Source organism: Babylonia areolata, chromosome 19 (assembly GCF_041734735.1).
Source record: "Babylonia areolata isolate BAREFJ2019XMU chromosome 19, ASM4173473v1, whole genome shotgun sequence".
In the NCBI taxonomy this organism is placed as follows: Eukaryota; Metazoa; Mollusca; class Gastropoda; order Neogastropoda; family Buccinidae; genus Babylonia; species Babylonia areolata.
The window spans coordinates 27,663,762-27,688,340 of NC_134894.1; the positions used below are offsets into that span (position 1 = coordinate 27,663,762).

At 39.3% G+C, this 24,579-nt stretch overlaps 1 protein-coding gene across 9 annotated transcripts in view; it reads left to right on the forward strand.

Moving 5' to 3' along the window:
• LOC143293573 (uncharacterized) overlaps positions 1 to 24,579 on the forward strand; it is a 128,386-nt gene that overhangs the window by 73,696 nt on the left and 30,111 nt on the right. Inside the window, exons 4-5 of one of the 9 annotated variants that reach the window (XM_076604558.1) lie at positions 10,018 to 10,177; positions 12,881 to 13,102. The exons of 4 other annotated variants lie outside the window; for them this stretch is intronic. In XM_076604558.1, the coding sequence (XP_076460673.1) occupies positions 10,018 to 10,177; positions 12,881 to 13,010 (290 nt within the window). In that variant the 3' untranslated portion in view covers positions 13,011 to 13,102. Of the gene's footprint in view, positions 1 to 1,997; positions 2,167 to 6,653; positions 8,510 to 10,017; positions 10,178 to 12,880; positions 13,114 to 23,377; positions 23,626 to 24,579 lie in introns of those variants that run through there. 4 more of the 9 variants (XM_076604571.1, XM_076604562.1, XM_076604567.1 and 1 more) reach the window with 4 other exon arrangements.

Consider the following 24,579-nt stretch of genomic DNA (forward strand, 5'->3'; position numbering starts at 1 on the left):
CCCCCCTGGACTCCTCACATATCCTGGCATTGGCAGTGAACTATCATCTTCTGTGGCAAGTGATCCAGGGACATCAATCACAGTTTAATGGTGTTCTCAGTCATGCATGTGTGTGTGTGTGTGTGTGTGTGTGTGTGTGTGTGTGTGTGGAGAGAGAGAGAGAGAGAGAAGGAGAGAGAGAGACATTTTTGTCTGTACTGGAGTACTGTTATTTATTGAACAATTGTAATTTTTTTATTGTTCCTTGGGCAGAACACTTTCAGTATTATTATTGCTCCTGCATTAAACAGAAGACCATACTTGGTTGGGGTTTGTATGTGTATGTGTGTGTGTGTGTGTGTGTGTGTGTGTGTGTGTTTTAATAACTCATTGCGACTCTATTATGGAATGAAGATAGTGCACATGGATGCAGCAGAACACTTAGGACAACAGAAAATTGGTCTCATCTGCTCAAAACTCTGTTTATGGATCTTCAGGGTCATCGTCTACAAACAACTGTGTGAGAGGGTCATTCATTACTCATAGCTGAACTTGGATTTTTTTCTTTACTCATGGTGGAACTTGGATTTTACCCACGCTGTTAGACTTGGATCTAATCATATTCTTAGATTTGCATTTTACCCACACTCTTAGCTGAACTTGAATTTTACCTATACTTGGACTTGGATTTTACCCATTCTCTAAAACTAGGATTTTATCCCTACTCTTTGACTTGGATTTTCTGTTACTCTTAACTGAACTTGGCTTTTATCCATATTCTAAGATTTGGCTTTTACCCATACCCCTAACTGAGGTTGGATACTTGGGTTTTACAGTTACTCTCAGCTGAACTTGGATTTTACTCTTGCTGTTAGACTTTGAATTTAACCATACTCTTAACTGGACTTGGTTTTTGCCCATGCCCTTAGACTTGGATTTTACCCTTACTCTTAGCTGAACTTGGATTTTCCCTTACTCTTGGCTGAGCATAGATTTTACACACACTCTTGACTGAACTAGGATTTGACCTGTACTCTCAGCTGAACTTGGATTTTGCTCATACTCTTAGACTTGGATTTTACACACACTCTTGACCGAACTAGGATTTTACCTGTATTCCTAGACTTACTTTACCCATACTCTTAACTGAACTTGGAATTTGCGTATGCTTTTTAGATTTGGATTTTACAGTTACTCTAAGTTGGACTTGGATTTTATCCATGCTGTTAGGCTTGGATATTACCCATGCTTATAACTGAACTTTGATTTTACCAATGCTCCGATACTGGGATTTTAGCTGAACTTGGATTATAGCTTATTTATTTTGTCAGTTTTGTGAACAGACCCAACAGTGGCTTTAAGGTAGTGTTTCATTTGAAGGAGAGACTGGTTTGATGAAGGAATGGCAATAGAATAACATTAGAAAAGGGCATTGGCTAATTTAAGGAATCGTCATAGATTTTTGTTGTCTGTTTGACACCCAATGCAATTTTGTATCAGATGCCCATGTATGGGCAATCATTTTCCAGTCACTGCAAGTCAAGAAATCAAACAGCCAATAAATATGATACCACATTCACAATCATGAAGATTCTTGAATCAGTGTGAAGAAAGAGTAGTTCTGATCACACTAAATCGATTTCAGCAGCATGCAACTTGTTGGCTTTTGTAACAAACAGCTTCTTCTTCTTCTTCTTCTTTATCATCATCGCCATCATCAACTTCTTCTCCACTTCCAGTCCTCCTCCTCCTCCTTTGTCTACTCAACACTTCTTTCATTTTCCATCTGATCTATATATTATGATTATGTTTTTATGAGCACAAGTGTTGAAGATTTTATAAGATATAGTTACATCATCTCTTACTTCTCTTTATTATTATTACTTTATATATATATATATATATATATAAACCTTTCAGTAAACGTAATCCTTGGGTATAATCTTGGTGGTGTGAAGACGTGTGTTGACGTGTTGGAGTTGCAGTGTGATGACGCATTGTTGCCCTGTGTCTTGCAGTGATGATGGACAGGGAGAAAGCCAGGAAGCGGGAGGAGAACAAACTGTACTGGCAGAGGTTACAGCAGGACCCACAGAGATACGAGAGAATCAAACGCAAGCGCAGGCTGAACCAGCAGATTAAAAGGCAGCTGCAGCGTCATCAGTTTCCTGGAGATGTGAACAAATGGTTCTGAGAGAGAGAGAGAAAAGAGTTAAAGTGAACTGATAAGTTTGCTAGGTCCGTACAAGAAAGAAAGAACAAAATTGGCTGAAATTGAGCGATCTGATAGTGAAGTAAAACTAGTGCCAGCAAAGATCTTTCTTCTGTCATATAATGACAAGGAAGAAAATTGATTAATTAAAAATAATGGAATGGTGTTGGACAGGGAGTGTGAGGGAAGTTACTTGTAAGCCTTCAAAGACTGCAAGCAAATGGGTCCATTATTTCGTTCTGGGTATGCTTTTTAATTTATACATGTACCACTTGCAGTGAGATTAGGAAGAATCTGTTCAACTTGGAGATGGATCAATATTCGATGCTTAACCGTTAATAGGTATTTATTTTGGATTAACATTGAATGCTGAACTGTTAATAGGCATAAAAAATTATCATTGAGGACTGGATTGATGATTACTGGAGATATAGGACTGGTTTAATATTTCATTATGTCCATGTAAGTTGACAAACCAAATGGAGATATAGGACTGGTTTAATGTTTCATTATGTCCATGTAAGTTGACAAACCAAATGGAGATATAGGACTGGTTTAATGTTTCATTATGTCCATGTAAGTTGACAAACCAAATGGAGATATAGGACTGGTTTAATGTTTCATTATGTCCATGTAAGTTGACAAACCCATGTCGGTTTCAGAAGGCCCGTTTTCAAAACCAAATAAGTTCATGCCTTAAATGCCAGCAAAAAACAAAAACAAGAAACAAACAAACAGTGACAACAACAACCAAAAAGAAACTCATGATTATTTCATCATTCTGTTTGTACTGTATAAGGAAAGATCAGTTTGTGAATTTAGGGACGCTTAAGTATGGGAGCCAACATAAGGGATTACATGAAGCTGCCAAACACCCTCAGATCACTCTTCTCTGCATGCTACATACAACCTAAAAGTGTTTCAGCCAACATTCAAGCACATGTACAGTTTTCCACAAGACAGGGTGTTCATTCATGTTTGAAACACACAGCCTTGAGGCAAGTCTTTTATCCGAGAAAAACCCCATTCCGTCATCAGCTTCACCATGGTAACAGTCATGTTATATGCTGCAATATTATGACTGCTGGACAGGTCAGGAAAAATCTGTACACTTGTTCTTCATGGAAGGTCACAATGATCTTGAACTTTGTGGTTCAAGGAAGGTTGTAATGATCTTGACCTTCATGGTTCAAGGAAGATTGCTGTTATCTTGACCTTTGTGGTTCAAGGAAGGTAGTAATTATCTTGACTTTGGTGATTCAAGGAAGCTGTAATGATCTTGACCCCATAGTTCAAAGAAGTTCTCAGGAAGGTCACAGTGACTTGACCTTGGCAGACTTGCATTGTCATGGGAGGATATGTCTGATGCTCACAGGTGGACACTGCTCATATAGAGGCTTCACTGTTGACAGAAGAAAGGATTCTCCTGAAGAACCTGGCCCAAAAATGTGGTCTTCTGAGGCAACTTGTTGCGCTTTACAGGGCCATACCCTGCTGTTTTTTTTTGTTGTTGTTTTTTTTTTTTGGGGGGGGGGGGGGGGGAAGGAAAAAAAAATAGGAGAGAAACAGACTGTGTACAACCTTATCTCCCACTTTGAAGATCAGAATCCTGCGTCCCATCCCCTCCCCTGCACCCCCCCTCCATACCCCCTAGAAAAAGTTTTCAAGATGACAGTGTTCCAACACACAGACAGGAGATTGCATGATGAAATATTTGTATCAAGGTCAGTTGGAGAGGGAGAAAATTCTGGCAAGTGTGGGATTTGATCCTGCGCACTCAGATTCTCTCTCTTCCCAGGTGGGCGTGTCACCACCAGGCCACCACCCCACTATTGAGTGCATGTCAGTGTGTAGGTATAAACAGTACACAGGGATACAGTGGAGGATGATTCAGGATTGATCACCACCCCACTGTAGAGTGCATGTCAGTGTGTAGGTATAAACAGTACACAGGGATACAGTGGAGGATGATTCAGGATTGATCACCACCCCACTGAAGAGTGCATGTCAGTGTGTAGGTATAAACAGTACACAGGGATACAGTGGAGGATGATTCAGGATTGATCACCACCCCACTGAAGAGTGCATGTCAGTGTGTAGGTATAAACAGTACACAGGGATACAGTGGAGGATGATTCAGGATTGATCACCACCCCACTGAAGAGTGCATGTCAGTGTGTAGGTATAAACAGTACACAGGGATACAGTGGAGGATGATTCAGGATTGATCACCACCCCACTGTAGAGTGCACGTCAGTGTGTAGGTATAAACAGTACACAGGGATACAGTGGAGAATGATTCAGGATTGATCACCACCCCAATGTAGAGTGCATGTCAGTGTGTAGGTATAAACAGTATACAGGGATACAGTGGAGGATGATTCAGGATTGATCACCACCCCACTGTAGAGTGCATGTCAGTGTGTAGGTATAAACAGTATACAGGGATACAGTGGAGGATGATTCAGGATTGATCACCACCCCACTGTAGAGTGCATGTCAGTGTGTAGGTATAAACAGTATACAGGGATACAGTGGAGGATGATTCAGGATTGATATGGCTTGTGTGGGGGTTGCTATCAGTTCAAGCAACCTTGGATACAATAGTGATGGATAGTCTGCATGTGAGTGCTTGAGTGTGTGGTGTAAGCGTGTTTGTCTCTCTGTGAATCAGAATGATATTTGTCATGAAAATTATAAAGATTGTGTGAGTTGAAAAAAAGGGGGGGAAAGGTATAGGTAATGGAGACTGTTGCATAGCCAGTAATAAAATGCATGAAATTAATTTTCATAAAAGCCAATTCATTCTTTGCTAGCACTTGCAGACCCAACAACCATCATTGTGGGGTGGTGGTGGTGGTGTGTGTGGGGGTTGACCTGTGCTAGTGTGGCTGTGTACCTATATGTATGCAGGTGCTTTAAGGTCAGTGGGATGTACATTATGTGTGAGTGCGTGTGTACAGTTTTTTTTGTATTGTATCAAAGATTCTTGATCTTGGGCCTTGTATTGCCAGGTGGCAGTTTTTGTGCATGCAATACCCAAAGATTATTTTTCTCTTTCCGTGTACTCTGGAACCAATTCATTATTAAAAAAAAAAGAAGAAAAAAAAAGTCTTCCTTATTGTTTTGTTCATTTATGAATATGTGTAATGTATGAGGAGGCACTCAGAGAAACATAAGTTTGAAGACGAAGAGATAAACAGTTGATTTTGTGATGGTCAAATGGTTGTGATGATAATAGTAATGCTGCTGATGCTGACACTGACTTTGTTTCCATATTAATGAAAACATTAGTACCCAACCTTCAAGGACAGAATTGAATTAATCGTCACCATTTTTCACTATATATCTGCTGGAAATGAAAGAAAGGGGTGTTATGGGTAGTTACACTTACAGAGTGTCGGGTTCTATCATGCCACTGTATTTCACTCTCTCTCACTAACTTTTGGAACTGTCTCTTCATCCTTTGTACCATTCTTTATCGTGCTGCTGTTTTTCATCTCTGGTTGTGTTGCTATTTAATGAAACCCGAAATCATCATTATAAAAGATCTTTTATAGATGCTTAGGGTAGGTTGTCAAGGCCTGACTAATGTGATATGTGTATGTGTAGGAAAGGCAGTCTGCCCCCCACCCCTTCTTTTTTTTATAATTTTTTTTAGCAGTTGTAGTGCAACATAAAAGGATCAATCCTTATGCTTTGACACCTCCTTGAAACTGAAACTAAAACTTTCTCAAGTCACACAGTTCATTGCTTTTATGATGCCTTACATATAGTTGTATATGCCGGTGGTCTATCCAGTTGAAGAAAAGTAAATGCGAGTCATTTTGAGCATGTGTTTTTACTTGATAACCAGTTTTCTGCTGTTCACTTTTTACGGGCTTCTGCTGTTAATTGGTCTTTATGTCTTTGTTTTCATCACATTGTATTGTATTGTATTGCATTGTCTTGTATTACTTCTTTGTCACAGCAGGTTTATTTATGTCAAATTGAATAGCTATTACTGCTTTTTTTCTGTTTGCCAGTTTTCCAGTAAAGTTGATTTTTCCACAGCATATTGCCAGTACCACAGAAAGTTTCTTGCCATGGATTCTTTTACATGTACTGAATGCTGGTCACGGAACCCTATAGTTTATTGGCAGATCCAAGAGACTAGCAGCTAGCCAGATCACCTCTCACAATCTGGAAGAAAAAGGGAAATCTTGATACTGATAATGATAACATTTTAAAGGAAAAGAATGTATGCATGAAATCAAGAACCAGGGCTTATCTCTTGCTTCCCAGGTGAACGTAATGTTATTGAGTGTTGTCATAAAGACTCACCCATGAATCAGAGACTTTTTGTGATCATATGATCTGAAGAAATCAAAATACAACAAACACACTAACATACACACAAACCCACAATCCACACAAAGCTGCCTTGACAGGCAAGTCTTCAACCTGGTTGTGGTTCTTCCAGCCTCAGAGGAGCTGATGCTGGCAACCTATGCTGACCAGATGAAGGCTGCTCGTCGCAAGCAGTACCTGCGCTATAGCCAGCGGCTCCGGGAAGACCCGCAGCGACTTCAGCGCTTCAGGGAACACAAGCGCCTCTATAAACGGCAGTGGAGGGCCCGGCAAAAACAGGGGGGACAAACATGAGCTGCTTCCTATTTTCTTTTCTGATATCAGAGAGGGGGAAGAAAAAAAAACCCAGAAAATTTGTACTAATATCTGATAATATTGTATTCTTTTTATTAAAAGGGAGAATACATTTTAATTTGATGATAGCGTTTTTAGAAGGAAAAAAAAAACCGCAACCTGAATGGAGGGATGAAATTTAGAAGGGTAGCAGTAACTAATTTTCACAGTATTTCATTGTAAATGATTCTGTTGTTGTTTTGGTTTTTTTTTGTTTTTCTCTTTTTTCAAACTTCTATCACTGCTTCTTTTCTTATCAGTATTTTACAGCAATTTTTGTTCTTCAAAAAGTTACCTCTCTTCTGCACACAATACCATATTATCATCTATGGTTTGTAAGATTTTTTTTCCTTCCTACTCCAGAAGTTCTCTTTCTTCACTTCTTGGTGTTCGTGCATTTACTGTAGTTTCTGCTGCTGTGGGATTTCTCTTATGTTCATCTTCAGATTGTTCCCTAGTTTTGGGGGGTGCTATGAAACAAGACCAGACATGTTTATTTCAGGAAACCCTGTGGGGGCAAAATATTACAGATTTCATGTAACTGACACAAATATAATTAACATTTGGTATTGTGCTCATAATTGTTTACAGTGGCCACGCCAGCTGTTTGGTTAAGACAGACATTTTTGAGGAAGAAAGGATAAGAAGGAAAGAGTAGCATACAAGGGATGAAACATTGTACAGTGTATACATGTCAGAAGTGAGTGGACATTCATCCCAAACGCAAATAGGACAATTTTACTGAATTTTAAGAAAAGAAAGAAGAAGACGAAAAAGAGCATGTTGACTCAGAGAGAAGCACCTTATCTGTCGAGTTAAATCAGATAGCCTTCATTATGACTTTCAGGTGGTTAGGTGGGTCAACAATCATTTGTATGTACTTCTGAATAATGAATGGAATTTTGTAACATTGCTTTTGTTTGATGAGACTTGTGTCAGGCTGGCATCCAGGGATGACAACCTTCTTTGATTCCCAAAGGACTAGATGAGCGTGGCTTACAATCAAGCATTGTATCTTCCTTGTATAGTAGTTGGGGGGTCTTGGAGTACTATTTAGATTCTGTTCAATTGTCCCTCTTTTATTGAATGTAAGTTTTCCTCAAAGTTAACCCATTTTCTTTCACATAGACTTTCGCTGTTTACATTTTGGAGTTGTTCTGGCTGAAAATGGAGATGGAGATGATTGCTGGAACTGACTACACAATGGTTCAGTTAGTTTCTGATACCATTTTAGTTTCATACTCTTCTTTTGATTTTGAAAAAGCTATTTGGGTTTCTGTGTGTGTGTGTGTGTGTGTGTGTGTGTGTGTGTGTGTGTGTTTTCCATGTATAGAATGAATGTGTGGTCATTCTTATCATGTATGTCTTTAAGAGTGGTTATGCATACACAGAAAGACGGTTGTGCACTTTCTCTCTCCCCTCCCTGACCCTGTTTCTATTTCTCTCTGTTTTTGCCTGCCTGTCTGTATCTCTCTGTCTGCCTTTATCTCTATCTTTCTGCTTGTCTGTCTCTGCCTGCCTGCCTTTCTCTTGCGCATATATGCTTGCACATTTGCAAGAGCTGCAGTAAAAGTTTTCTTGTTGCTGTTAACTTTTTTTCTGTTCTTGTGATTTCATGATTTGAATAAAAGCAGACATAGGTCTACCATCTTTGTATATCTTTGTGTTTTTGTTGTTTTTTTTTTGTTTTTGTTTTTTGTTTTTTTGTTTGTGTGTGTGTGTGCATGTGTGCTTGCATACATGTGTATCAAAGTGTGTGTGTGGAACGAAAGATTCTGAATGTGTCAGTTCATTGTTTTCTCTGTGTGCTTCTCAGTTTTTCTCACATTCTCTCTCTTCATTTCTTTCCTCTCTGTCTCTGTCTGTCTTTCTCTATCTGTCTGTCTCACTCTCTCTCTCACTCTATCTCTGTGATCTATTTCTCTCTGTCTTTCCCCTTCCCTCTCTTCCTGTCTGGAAAATGTGCCATGATTACTATGTACACAGTCTCTGTCTCTCTCCCCATGTCTCCCACTCTCTCTCTCTCTCTCTCTTGCTGCATTCACACGCGCACACGCGCGCGCGCACACACACACACACACATGCACGCATGGGTTACAGAAAAACCTCCACCCTTGAAGCACCCAGCATTGCGGGGATTCTAACCGTGAACCCAGATGGAAACAGACCAACACTTAAAACCAGTCAGCCGTCATGTCCTTCGATAAACCCTCTAGCTTTCTTACTGGTAGTGCTGTTCCGCTTTGCACATAAAGGAGTGGGCATGTTGTGTTGGACTGTTCCCATTGAGGCACCAAAGGCATTGTCATACATCAGTAAAATGAAATAGATTGAAACTGACTGTGGCAGTATCATGTGTATGATATGAAGTGAAATAATGTGTATTTTTTCATTGGGGGAAAATTTTGATAAAGTTGATAATCTTCGCCATTCAGTTCTTTGATCCAACAAGCATTCTTCAGAATTTGAGAACAGATCTTCAAGCAATTTTGGTTCAGTTTGTCATCTGCCTTTTAGCATTGATGGAAAATGCAACAGTGTATTAAATGAAAATGGTAAGTCACAGTCTTTTATGTGTTGTTGTGTTTGTAAATAATATGTGTTGTTATTCAGATTATTGCATTTTTTTTTTCAAAAATGGAATGAAAGATAATCATCTTTAACCAGGTGGCTTCAGATAACATGAAAAAAATTATAGATAACCGACATTATATTCTGGTTTGAAGCCATTGTTAAATCAGTTTTAGAAATTATTGATGTCCTCAGATTTATTATTATGTGGTTCATTGGTTAAGCCAGTAAAGTTTGACATCTCTCATAAAGATATATGAAAGATGAAAGTTGTACATAAGGAAAGGGTTTTAAATTGAAACAGAATAGAGATTTTTTTTTTTTTTTCAAAAAGACCATTGAACCTCAGTAAAAGCTATTTTGTGTGCACCTTTATCATAGAATAAAGACAATAAAACTTTGTATATCACCCATTTCGATAGTATGGCTGGCTTTACTGTCAGCACTGAAATGGCGCCTTTTTGCAGTCTGTTAGTGTAGTATAAGCAACACGATCTGATTTGTTTTAGCTTTAATGTGACATCTGCCGTTCCAAAACAGAAACTGAGACACTGGCTGTTACTCGGTTGCAGCGATTGACTCGCCACGGGAGAGGGAGCGAGCCCGGAGACGGGAATACAATAAGCGTTACTACCTCAAATTGCAGCAGGACCCGAACCGCTACCTCCGGCTGAGGCAGCAGACCAAGATGAACTCCCAGCGCTGGCGGGCACGTCAGAGAGATGCTCGCCTGTAAGGAAACTTACATGGTGTGTGTGTATGTGTTTGAATGTGCTTTTGGTGTTTGGCTGAACGTCTGTGTAGGTTATGGATATTGGTTTTTCATTTTGCGTTTGAATGTATGTTTTACTCGTTGCGTTTCACACTGTGCAGTGCAATTCAGCATGTTTTGCATGAGGGCTGCTGTGTGGATTCGATTATTATTGTTGGTATTACATTTAATGCAGTGTGTTGTTTTAATTTGTCATGTTTGTTTCTTCGTTGTATCAACCTGCATTATTTTTAATGGATTATATATGTTAAAAAAAAAAGGAACTACTGTAATTGTAAAGCTCTTAGAGCAAAATTATTTAATTAGGTGCTATATAAATAAATGTATTATTATTATTATTATTATCTCCAGCTGTGTGACCTGTGCTGAGGCAGTTTATATCACAAGGTTGGTACAGAGTCATGGAAGTCTGAAAAAGTCTTTGGAAAAATGAGATAACCATTTTCAGGGCAGGAAAAAATCTTAGGATAATATGTTTTGCCCTTCAGAAAAAGTCAGAATGTTAATAAAACCCTTGACCCGTACCATTCAACAAAGAACTTAATCAGTTAATGCATCTAAAAGAATGAACAAAAAGTGATGAAAATTGAACACCAATCAGGATATTGCTGATCTTTCATCAGCAGTGTTGCAGACCTTTTTTTTATTTTTATTTTTTTATTTTACATTTTTTTTCATATTCAGTTTGGCTTTGTGTTTGTAAATGTACAATGTGCAGTCTGGTCTGGAAAAGGTCTAGATAAAGTATGGATTTATGTTTGTTTTGTTTTTTTAATTTATTTATTTATTTATTTATTTTATTTATTTATTTTTTTTTTTGGGGGGGGGGGGGGTGGGTGGGGGGGGGGGGTGTGGGGGGGGGTTGCATCTGTGGGACCCTGAGAGGTTGTCAGTGGTGAGGTGTATAATCTGCTTGCTGTAATATGGTACATGTTTCTGTTATCAGGCTTCCATATCATAGTAATCATCCTTTTGTTTGAAAAAATGAAGAGAATGCCAGTTATTTTGAGAACAGTGGTAGAATTTCATATTGTATAAATATTGCTTCTTTTTTTTTTTTCTTAAATTAAAAAAAAAATATTTAGCATTTAGGAGTGTGTGTGTGTGTGTGTGTCCTAATCTCCTGGAGAAACTTTTTTTTTCACATGGAGACATGACAACGGTAAATAGTTGACTTCATTATTTTCACAAGCCAAAAAGAGGGAAGTTAATGTTGTTTTTGTGATTTTGGTGAACATGACAAACAAGTCTTATTAACCTTCGCTTCTGTTGTTTTTTCTTCTTCTTTTTTTTGTCCACATGAGTATTACCTGTCTTCTTTTTGCTACTGTTCAGTGATGAATAATGTAAGGTAATAGATTGCAGGTAAACTGTTAAAAATGGGGATGCCTCATACACAGGAATTAGTAGTTTTTCTCTTTATCCTTTTGTAAATGAGATGATTCATGGAGAAAATGATTTCCATTTAAAAAGGAGATACATGTGTCTTGGATGTGAGAAGTCTATTGGACAACCAAGAGGAGTATCATTCATAACTCTCCAGACAGTTGAGTATTCCATTGATATAACTCACCTGTGTGTGTGTGTGTGTGTGTGTGTGTGTGTGTGTGTGTGTGGTTTCAGACAGTAGATGTGTTGTCTCTGTCTCTCTGTTCCTCTCTCTGTGTCATGCACTGCCTTTTCCATTCTCATGCTCTCTCTCTCCCCTACCCCCTTCCTCCACCCCACCCTTCTCTCCTTCTGTCACCCCCCTCCCATACCATTCCTTTAGACTATGTCTCTCTGATCCCCCACCCCTTGTCTCTCTGATCCCCCACCCCTTGTCTCTCTGATCCCCCACCCCTTGTGTCTCTGATCCCCCACCCCTTGTCTCTCTGATCCCCCACCCCTTTCTCTGATTCCCCACCCCTCTGATCCCCCACCCCTTTCTCTGATTCCCCACCCCTCTGATCCCCCACCCCTTTCTCTGATTCCCCACCTCTCTCTGATCCCCCACCCCTTTCTCTGATTCCCCACCCCTCTGATCCCCCACCCCTTGTCTCTCTGATTCCCCACCCCTCTGATCCCCCACCCCTTTCTCTGATTCCCCACCCCTCTGATCCCCCACCCCTTTCTCTGATTCCCCACCCCTTTCTCTGATTCCCCACCCCTCTGATCCCCCACCCCTTGTCTCTCTGATCCCCCACCCCTTTCTCTGATCCCCCACCCCTTGTCTCTCTGATCCCCCACCCCTTCCACTTCGTCTCTCTTTGTGTCCCTCCCTTCTGTCCTCACCCCTTCAGTTTTCCAACCTCTCAGTTCTCTCTCACTTGATTCAGACACGCATCAGTACAGAAACTGAAACTGTCAATGTGTGGTTGTGGATATTTATGAATATGGAGTTTCTTTTTTTATTTATTATTTTTAGTTATTAGTTTAGTTACTACATGTATTGATTAGTTTTACCTTTCATCCCTCTTGAGTCAGATAGGTGCATGCACCAGAATGACTGGTGTAAGTGGTGCGTAAGTGTTTTGATTTGCCTGCACAGCGCGGTATAAATAATTTCATTTTTTATTATTTTTGTTATTATTATTATTATAGGATATTCTTCTTTATTATCATTATGATTATTCTTATAATTTTTTGCCACTGTTTTTGTCAAAGTCTTCTTGGTGTTTCAGTGATGATGGTGTTGGAGAAAGAGAAGAGGAGGGAGTACAACATGAAGTACTATCAGAAGCTGCGACAAGACCGAGCCAAGAAACACGAGTACAATCAGCGCTACTTCAAGAAACTTCAGCAAGACCCTGAGCGCTACAGAAAGTGGAAAGAACGGCAAGCAGCCTACCAGAAGAGCAAGAAGAAACTGAAAGAATGCCAGCCTGCATGTTTCTCTTGAATTTTTTTTTTCTGTAGTGTATGTGTGCATGCATGTGTGAGTGTACATGCACATGTGTGTGTGTGTGTGTGTGTGTGTGTGTGTGTGTGTGTGTTTATGCAGACATTAAAGTGATTTCATTGATTGATATTGATTTGATCTTCTAAGTGTATGTGCTTGTGTATGCTTGTGTGTTTGTGTGTGTGCCTCACAAACATCCAACCCTGGTGAGTTTTCAGCCTCGGCAGGCCTTCATGCCATATTGATGTGGAATAACGCAGAAAATATACTGTTTTCCTCCAAGGTATGTGTGGACACACCCAGAAATATTGTGGAAGTTTGTTCCCTTTCTTTGCGGTTTACGCAGGAACGTGAAAACTGTTTTAATGAGATGAAGTTTGACACCAGAGCAGTGGTGGGGTGCAGGGCTCATTGAGTTAACTAACCAGGGACTGGCTGATCAGTCAGTGTCTGTCCTCTACCCTTTGACCTGTCTGCCTCGGGTGACCCTACACCAGGAGCACAAGGCCTGCATTGCTGTCCTGGGTCTCTGAGATACAAGTGCCCCCCAGTGGTGATCGGATCCTCTGGGAGGACTTTTCAGTGACACTAATAATATGCTCTGTCGTGTGTGTGTGTGTGTGTGTTATTATTATTTTTATTGGTTTCTTGGCTCTGGCATACTTACTGACTTAGGGTTCAGGTGTAAGCATTTGAACAGATGTGGTTTAACGTATATGAGTCAGTCCGCACACTTTGATACCTGCTCAAAACTGAAACTTGAAACTTGGGTGAAAAATGTAGGTTTACAGAGAGAGAGAGCTCTTTCTGGAGAATTGTAATTCTTCCTGTACTTCTCTACCTTTGGGTCAAGCGGTCATTTAAGTCTCTAGTTATACCAAGACAGGTGTTTTTTGTTCATGTTTCTTTTTTTATGTTTGTTCTTGTTTTGTTGGGAAAACAAAGAATTCATTTGAGTTTTTGTTTTTTGATTGTACAGTTCATTGGGTTTTTATGTAGACCAGTATATGTCATTATTAAAAGAAAAAAAGTGAACAGATGTGGTACTTTAAAGGAATATGGATCAGTCCACATGATTTGACACTTACTGAAAACTGAAACTGACTGCTTGTACACAGTATGCATATGGGAATTAGCATGTCTCAAAGGAACTACCAAGAGAATTACCCACAGAATTTCTTAGAAATGTTGCTGTATTTGACTGTTGCAATTCATTTCTTGACACGCTCCCCTCCACCCCGCCAGTACTTAGTTTTTAATCAGCAGGTTCTTGGACATAATTTGAGTGCTTTGCTTGTCTGGCAGTGAGTTGGACATAATTATGCCTCTTCCTTTTTCTTTCTTTCTCAAAGGAAAAACAGCATTTTTTGTTTGTTTGCTTTTTGGTTGTTTTTTCAGTGAAAACTTTGACATAAACTGTGTTTGGATTTCTGTTTGCTTTTGTGTGTTGTTCCAAAAACAACAACAAAAAACAAACAAATTCAATGTGATCATTCTTAGAAGCTCCTTGACAGAGACACAAGCTTCTCCACTAAAAGTATACAGTGAAAATGGATCCTGTCTGCTCCTCTGCCCTTTTTTTATTTATTTATTTTTATTTATTTATTTATTTTTTATCTCTCTCCGTGCTTGCCCTTAAGGTTTCTTCACATGTTCTTTCTCCCTCCCTCTCTCCATCTATGAATGTTACTCATTCTTTGTCACTCTGTCTTTCTATTTCTTTCTCTGCGCTTTTTTTTTTTCATGCTTACTGGCTTTCACTTTTCTTTTCATTTCAGGATGAAAATATTCAGCAGTAGTTAACAAACCTTGGTCAGAGTTGATAATGTCTTCTTCTCAGGGTTTTTTTTGTTTGACTGACTTGAAGCCAAGATTTTCACATTTTGCTGTTATTGTTTGATGTTGGGTTGTGTTTTTAGAAGTGATAAAAAATACTACATTTAAAACCACACATCTTAGTTGTAATCTATGCTTGTTACTTTAGTCTGTAGCTTGCTGTTTCTCTCAGCTTTTGTCTGTCTGTCTGTCTCTCTGGTTGATTCCACTTGTGTGTGTGTGAATGAGTGATTTACACTTGTATTCTTGCCCTCATCCACGCATGCAAGCATGCACTCAGATGCACGCATATGTGTGTGTGCATGTACACATACACACACACACACACACACACAACACACACATACACACACTTGTATTCAGCCCAGAGATAAGACACACACCAGCAGTAATACATGAGGTTATCTACCTGCTCATATGCACATTAAAGCATTCAAAAACATGTATTCTTCACTGGGGGAAAAAAGACACTAGAACAGGAAGATCAATAAAGAGGAGATGGAAAAGAACAAAGCAAAAAACAAAAAAAATGAAGAAGAAGAAGAAGAAGAAATAATACCTGTATAAATGGAAACCGTATCAATCAGAATGGAACATAAAAGCTCTGAACTGAAGTTGCATGTGACAGATCCATTTAAATGATAGATAAACCCTTTATACATTAAAACTCATTCTCTCTCTGTCTCTGTCTGTCTGTCTGTCTGTCTGTCTCTCTCTCTCTCTCTCTCTCGCATCTGCTCTGTTAGGATAATGAATTTTATGCCTTTAAGCTCAGATCTCAGATCTTGAATGCAGACCAAAATATACAAAGATGAAGCAGCGAATTGAACAAACTGGTTAATCTAGGTATCACGAAAATAATTCTCTCCATGAATTTGTTAAGTTAATTACTCAAGTATGCTGTTTTGATTTTTGTTTCTCTCTCATTTAAATAGTAATACGTCTGTTGACTGTGAATCCCCATTGAAAGGGGCTGTAGCCTGTTCAATAAACTGGTGTCAGTGTCAGCGTCAGTGTGATCTGCCCTTTCATGTTTTGTGATTTTGATTTCATTTTCTCATTGCCCAGTGTGCTGGATGAAAACACCATTTGCTTACTTATTCCACTTCCATTCATTTTAAAAAGTTGTTTGTTTGTTTGTTTGCTCTCTCTCTCTCTCTCTCTCTCTCTCTCTCGCTCGCTCGCTCGCTCTCTTTCTCTCTCTGACATGGGCAAGTGGTCTATTCATTAAACCATTCAGTGTCAGTGTCTTTCTCTCTCTCTCTCTCTCCCTCCCTCCCCCTGTCTCTCTGTATGTGGGGTGTGTGGCATGTGACTGGAAAGAGGTGGATTCCATGGGTACCTAAGTCATGCTCGTGAACGTTTGGTCCTGTCTAGGCCTGGTCCTGCCCAGGCTTGTTGGAGGAGAGGGAGGGGTGGGTGTTGAGGGGGAAACGTCTTGATGAGTTGGAGGGGTGGGAACCTGGGGGAGGTGATAAGAATGAGCGAGTTTTGATATCACTTGATTTCATCATTGATTATTTGTTGCCAATATGTTTAAGAGCAGTCCGTGTTTCTTCTGAAAAAAATATACCCGGTAATGTTTATTGATCTGTTCCCATAGCAATGCAACGTGTGGATAATATATAATGCAACAATTCTGTCCCCCTCCACCCCTTACCTTGCTGACTTACCTTTAAATGAAGGCAATAAAATGTCAGTGTCAGAGTCCATCTTTCTCCATGTTTCTCTGTATCCCTGCCACCCCCCCACCCCACCCCAAACCCCGTCCCCCTCCTCTCACACACATGCATGCAAACACTCACACAGACAGTGCAGATACTGAGGGCCAAGCTGAAAATAATGGGACAAGATGAGAGCGAGAAAAAGAGGGTGCCAAGAAAGATGTAACTGTGCTTCTTGTATGCCACCATACAGTCATATAAATGTCATGGTTTTGTTGTCAGTATAAGATTCATCATATCGTCAGATTACCAGTATATCTCTGACAGTAATGCCGAGTAAAAGGAGTGAGAACATTTCACTGACCAATGAGTGTCTGTGATCCTTCCCGTGATATATGACCCTTATTCATCTGTGGGATCCTGTGAATCACTATGTAATTGGTTGAATGTGCAATCAGAATTTTCCATGGTGTTCATTTATGCTGATGGGTACTACAAAAAGCGGGAAATCTCCGTGGAAAGGCTGTATATAATTATACAAGGTGCAAGAGATGCTGTGAGTCAGAACAGCCACTGGCATGGTGCCAGAGCTGACCAAGGTCAAGGTCCCTCCTGCAGGACTCTGTCAGGAACATTACCCCTTGGGGAATACCCACACGTGCAAGACTTTGCATAGTAGTACAAAAATAATCATTTCATATCGTTACACTACTTTTTCCATTTGTGACTTTCAGTTCTGCTCACCTCTGCATGCCTCATAGTGACAAACGTGTGACATATTAACAGTTCATTCCTGTTTAGTGAATAATTATATGGATATAGAGAAACTCTTGAGGAAAACAACTGCTCAAAGCAATGACTGCGCAATTAACATTCTTGTTCACTATTTTTTTCTATCACAGACACAATTTATTAAAACTATAAGTGTGTTGGTGTGTGTGAAAGCTTGTGTATTACAAAAAGTTTATAATCATCAGCAACCACCACCAGGAAAAAAAAAAGCAAAGAGAGAGAATTCTCCCAACAAAAAAGTAAGGAAATTATGTACTTTCCTTGTATATGTGTCTTGTCTTGCATTTTATGATTTATGATAATATATGATAACAATACTAATAACGATACCACTACTAATAATAAGAATAATGATAGTGATAATGTGGGCTTCATACCTTCAAAAAACGTTTCTCATTGTTTTGTGGTGAATCCTTTTTCAGCGCATGAAGCCCAGCTACTTGCAGAGATCCAGCGTGAGAGAGAGAAGAAGAAAGCGCAGAACCAACGGTACTACCAGAAGCTGAAGACAGACCCCGAGCGATACAACCACATGCTGCAGCAGCAGAAGGAAAAGTACTATAAACGGAAGGCTCAGAAAAAACTGTGAGCAGTCCTGGATTGAGAGAGGAGACAAGACTTGAAAGCCATGGTGCTTGTGACACAGTGATGGGGCAGCTTTTTTTTTATGATGCTGGTGACAGACTTTGTACAAAGTCATGGAAGTCTGGAAAAGTCTTGGGAAAATGAGAGAACCATTTCCATGGCTGGAAAAGTCTTTGGAAAATGATAGAACCATTTTGATGGCTTGAAAAGTCTTTGGAAAATTAGAGAGCGATTTCCAGGATTGGAAAAGTATTAGGAAAATGACAGAACCATTTCCAGGGTTGGAAAAGTCTTGGGGGAAATGTATGTTTTCCCCTCCTCTAGGATCAGGAAAAATCTCAGATTTTTTTTTTATATATAATAAAACCTTTGATCATTCAGTACCGCTCAGCAAAAATTTTGGTGCATCAAAAGACAAAACAAAACAAAAAAAAGTGAAGAAAATCAACCATCAATGCAAGGATATCCGCCAGTCTCTTTCATCAGCGATGTAGCAGACTTCTTTTTTTTCTTTCTTTCTTCCCCCCCCCCCCCCCCCTGCCCCCCCGTTTGTGAATGGTATGGAAAGTTTTCAGTCTAGTCTGGAAAAAAGTATGGATTTTTTTTTTTTTTTTTTGTTGCTTTGTAACATCTGATGGAAGGCAGACTGGACCTGGATCGAGAGAGGAGACAACTCAAAAGCCATGGTGCTTGTGACAGAAGTGGTGGACGTTTTTTTTATGACATTGATGTATTGATATTAACCCCATTACTGCTGTTGACAAGCATGCTCATCAGTGGAGGGCTGTCACCTCACTGACATAAAACGGAGCTTATGGGTCAGCTTGTTCAGCTGTCATTCCTTTATGTGGATATTTCACTCTTGTGATTTCATTACTTTTTTTCATTAACATAAGTTACACCACAAACAACTACACAAAAGTGGGCTTGTTGCTCTTCACATTCATGCCTTTTGGACCTCCTTTCACCAAGGCGCAACAGGCAAGGGGTTAAGAAAATAAAGAAATAGTCTGGTATTGATGATGCAGAGAACAAGTTGATTTGTCATATCCCCCATCCAACCACCTGTTGAGAACTGTGCAAATGCTATAGCAGTAAAATGTTGTTTTTTGACTTGGCTACAAAGTCAATAATAGAAAAGACAATAGGGAAGCTGCACTTCGATACCAAAAAAACTCTCCATAACATGGAGAATTTTTCTAATGTATTCATTTTTAAACCAGCTCAAACCAAAAAGGTGGAAGTGAAATCTTAACCCCAACACCCAACCACAACCCCATTCCCCCCTCCCCCAGTCCTTTGAAAAGAAATTTTAATCATGTGTATTTAACTTTCACAATAGATTTGACTACTCAGATTCGGTAATGAGATTTTACGTTTTTTCCATCATGTTTTACATTTTTTCCATTGAGTTATCTTGCAGAGTGGAAGATGAGGAGGATTTTTTTTTTTTTTTATCCTGTATTTGCCAACCATGAGTCAGAAGTCTAATAAGCCTTTCACAGGATAAAACACTTGTCACTTGACCTGTGAATTCAACAGGACAACTGGAGGTATTGAAAATCTTATAAACCCTTTTTCAATCATTTCGGTTGTCACTGTGAATTCGACAAGACAATTAGAGGTATTATAAATCTTTTTATCATATTTTTTCAATCATTTCGGTTGTTACTGTGAATTTGACAAGACAACTGGAGGCATTTAAAAAATTTGTATCACATTTTCCAATCATTTCGGTTGTCACTGTGATTTTGAAAAGACAACTAGAGGCATTGAAAATCTTTTTATCACATTTTTCAATCATTTTGGTTGTCTCTTGCCCTGTGAAAATTGGACAGGACAACTAGAGGTATTGAAAATCACTCTGTCAAGCATTTTGGTTGTCACTGTGAATTTGACAAGAAAACTAGAGGCATTGATTGATTGAACATCTTTTAACCCCATTTTACAATCATTTTGGTTGTCACCTGCCCTGAGAAAATTGGACAGGACAACTAGAGGTACTGAAAAATCTTTTAACTCCCTTTTTGATTAATTGCATGTGAGCTGTTTTGCCTCTGCCTTTTGTTTCAGTATTCATATAATCACTTTTTGTTCTCTTTGTTTTACTTGTCTTCAGAATTATACTTCATTACATGTTTTAGTCATGGTTAGATTTATTATATACAGGTATGGTTATAATAGTAGACAGATAATTCAGAGCATTCTCACGTACCAGAAACATGTAGTGCAAATGAAGAGCTACAGTGAAATTAAGTTTCTTTCAGTAGATCTGCTTCTCTTATAATGATGATGAAATAGGTGGAAGGTGGCAGACTGGTTAAAACACTCATCTGCCAGTACAGTGTCCATGAGGGCCTGAGTTCAAATCCTGTTCTCGCCCATACTCCCAAATCAGACTGGAAAACCAAACTGAGTGTCTATTTATTCAGATGATAAACCAAGGCCCTGTGTGCAGCACCCCCTGAGAAAGAACCCATGGCAACGAGAGTGTTGTCCTCTGGCAAAACTGTGTGGAAGAAATCCACTCTGGTACATGCACAAATATGCATGCATGCACACACTCACACATGCACATGCGCATAGACAAACACATACACATGCATACTCACAGACGCACATATGCATGCGCACTTGCACTCACACATGCACACTTACACTCACACACACACACACACACACACACACACACACACACACACACACACACACCGTTTGATTACTGATAACAAAATGTAACAGACACTTTGAAGACAAACAAAAACAAAAGCAACAACAAAAAATATGGAAACAGAGAAAGGGATTAAAAGGTAAAAGTAAAATAATTTATTGCTCTCTCCCTCTCTGTGGTAAAAATAAAAATTAATCTTTCTCTCTCTGTCTCTTTCTGTGCCTCTCTTGTCTGTCTGTCTGTCTGTCTCCCTCAGTCTCTCTCTTTCTCTCACTGTGTTGTTGCTTGTAATTTCTTGTATCTTTAGTTTCACCATAAATGTCATATTTATATTGGGATCTTCTTCAGAAGAGGCTGTGGTCTTTACTTAATTATTGAATAAATTTTCATTTTGTTTCATTTCTCTCTCTCTTTGTCTGTCTGTCTGTCTGTCTGTCTGTCTCTGTCTCAGTGTCCAAGCAAGAAATAAGAATTCATCATTATCTCTTTCTTTTCTCTTGGTCACATGACTGGTCACAAAAAAACTGTCATCACCCGTCAAACATGCCATCAAAATTGCTGTTAAGCTGTGGAAAGTTATCACCAGTGAAAATGCACGTATCCTTATCTGAGGAGGAAGGTGGCAGAACGGTTAAGACGCTCAGCTGCCAATACAGAGAGTCCGTGAGGGTGTGGGTTCGAATCCCGCTCTCGCCCTTTCTCCCAAGTTTGACTCTCTAGTCTTTTAGATTAGACAATAAACTGAGGTCCCATGTGCGACATGCACTTGGTGCACTAAAAAAAACACAAAAAAACATGGCAACGAGACTGTCCTCTGGCAAAATTCTTTGAAAAAGAAATGTACTCAGATAATTACACAAATATATAAACATGCACTCAAGGCCTGACAAGGGCGTTGCGTTATGCTGCTGTCAGGCATCACTCCTAGCAGATGTGATGTAGCATATATGGATTTGTCCAAACACAGTAACGCCTCCTTGAGAAACTGAAACTGAAAACTTTATCTGAAACAGACAAGCAATAATATTTCCATAAACTTCAGCTCACTCACAAGAAAGCTAATGCAAATTTCATTACCTTATGGCCAGGGTTTTCTTTCTAACAAGTATTTTCCTGGCTCATCTGTCAGTTGGTCCCTTTTCTCAAATATGACAGAACAGTTTATTGACAGGAACAGGAGACTTTCAGAAAAAGAATATTCTGAGCTAATGCTTCTGTGTGTTACATTATTGCTGTATCTTTTATGCATTTATTGGAGTTTGTTTGTCCAGTTATGCGTTTTGCACCGAGTGTTTTGGATCATATTTTCATGGACATGTAATGAATTGTACATTGTATGTTCTTGTGAATATGTTTCAGTAAAACAAAATGAAAAATAAAAACAACTAAGAAGTCATTGTTGTTGTTCTTCTTTTGTGGGCGAGCTGGTTTTTTCTGAAGTATAACACTCGGACACACATTCATATACACACATGCACATGCGCACACACACACACATGCGCACACACATGCACACACGCACATACGCATGCATGCATTTGGTTGGGTTTTTTTATCCCTGTCAAAAAGATTTTATACTTTGTAGCATGTAGTTTTTGACAGAGGCTTTCCACTGGATTCCTGGATGAACAGGCAACCAATGTAAGTCTCCTGGAACAGGAGTGATTTTTTCAAACTTTCTGGACATGGTCGCAGAGAGACAGACAGGCTGACTGAAAAATAGAAAAAAAGTGACAGAGATGGGGAATGGGGGAACAGCAAAGAAACAGTTTTTTTTATGTCTGTTCTGTTCTTATTTTAGTTGTTGTTTTTTTTTAATTAAGTTACGGAAACTTGCATATCACACATGCATACATACATTTAGAAACCTATACATACACATTCCCTTACAGAAAGTATAATGTAAAGACATTTCCACTGATGAGTTCAGATACTGCAGATACTGTCCTGCTGCATATATTACACATACACACACACACACACACACACACACACATATGTATATGAATAATATGGATAATTTTCTGAAGTTATTATTATTTTATATAAACATATGATATGTTTATACTTTCTATTGTCCTACTTGCAACAGCTGAAATGTGGGTTGTTGTTTTTTTAATTTAAAAAACAAGGCACATATATCACATCTCAAAGGAAAAAATGTATTGGTTTTAGAAAAGAGATAGGAGAGCAAGAGTGGGGCAGAGAAACAGGGGGATGGCAAGGTTTATTTGCATGCTTTTCGTTTTGATGTCAACTATATTTCTTTTCTAAATCTCTGATTGCAACTCACCATTGTTTGCCTGCAGTTTTTATTTTTATGTGTGTGTTGGGTTTTTTTGTTTTTGTTAGAGTTTATCTTTCTCATCCTGCCTAACAAACATTATCATAATGAGTCTCTATTGTTTGTCTACACCTGTCAAAATTTCCCCTGCTGCCTTGGTTTTAATACTGTTATCACAGGGTTTTCGGTTATATATATATAGAGAGAGAGAGGGAGAGAGATTCCTTTCTTTTTTTTAGTGTTTCTCTTTCTCATACTATCCAAACACTGTCAAAAATAATCTCCATTGTTTGTCAATACCTTTTCATTTAAGGTTGTTTTTGTGTGTGTGTTTTTTGGGTGTTTTTTTCCTCCTTCCTGCCTTAATCATAGTATCGTCATCGCCAATCCTTCCATCCCTAATTTCATAGCAATGTCATGGCCCGTCTCATTCATTGTGTCAAGCAGATTACGGCTACAGCAACACAAGGCCAGTAATGAGAGGCAGTCAGCTGACCACGGAGGGGCGACTGTACCGAGAGAAGCTGAAACGTTTCAACCCCGAGGGATACGCCCTTTTTTTGATGCGGCAGAAGGAGGCGTGCCGACGGTACCGAGAGAGACGCAAGATGCTCAAGATGGCCATGACAGCATCGGCAGCCGGTCAAAAGCCAGAAGGGCCCTGTGGGAATTTGCCTCAGTAGATTTTTACGAATGTGAGTGTTTCTGCACAGATGAAGTGCTTTTCTTCTAGTATTGTTGGTAGATTAAAATAAAATTTAAAAAAATTTGGGGGGGGAGGTGACAGGGAAGGGGTGTTAGGGGGTGGGGGGTGTTTTTTTGGGTGTGGGAGGGTGGGAAAGGAGGGAGTTCCAATTATTTTCATCATTATTATAATTACATCTCTTTCTTTATTCATTCTTCTTCTTTTTTTTCTTTTTTTTTAAATACAAATTTAGATTTTCTCTCTGTCTCTTTCTGTCTTTCTCTTCCTCTTTCTCACTCTCTCTCCTTCTCTCCTCCCCCCTTCTCTCTCTCTCTCTCTCTCTCTCTCTCACACACACACACACACACACACACACTACAGGGCTTGTGGAAAAAACAACAACAACACCCAAAACAGCTACAAAAAACAAACTGGTAATGATGCTTGTTCCAATACCCTCTTAGATTTTGTTTGTTTCATTTCTCTGTGTGTGTTTTTAATCTCTATCCAGACTGACTGATTGACTGGCTGATGGGTAACACGAAATCCAGACACAGTCTGAGTTAATAAGCAGTGCCAATGCTCCTTCCACATCCACAAAAACCTCTAGACTGCCAAGGAATAGACCGAAACATGCAACAGCAAAACAGCTCTTGTTGATTTTATTAGATGTATGGCTGGCTGGGCTCCCAGATCCCAGGTCTTGACACACAGCACACACACCTGGAGGAATTTGAACATTTCTTCTGTCTGGTATCATCCCAGTGACTCTTCAGATTTGAGGGAGGAGAAAAAGAAGAAGAATTTGGCCGACTGTACCTAAGAAATAAGAGAGTTTGAGAAATTAGAGAATTGGTGATGTTCCAAACAGGAGGGTGGGCATATTTTCCTAATGTCACGCGAAAGTTTAGAAATATGCACAGCCTTTCAATGGCTGTCAGAAGCATGGTGCCCTTAAGACGTT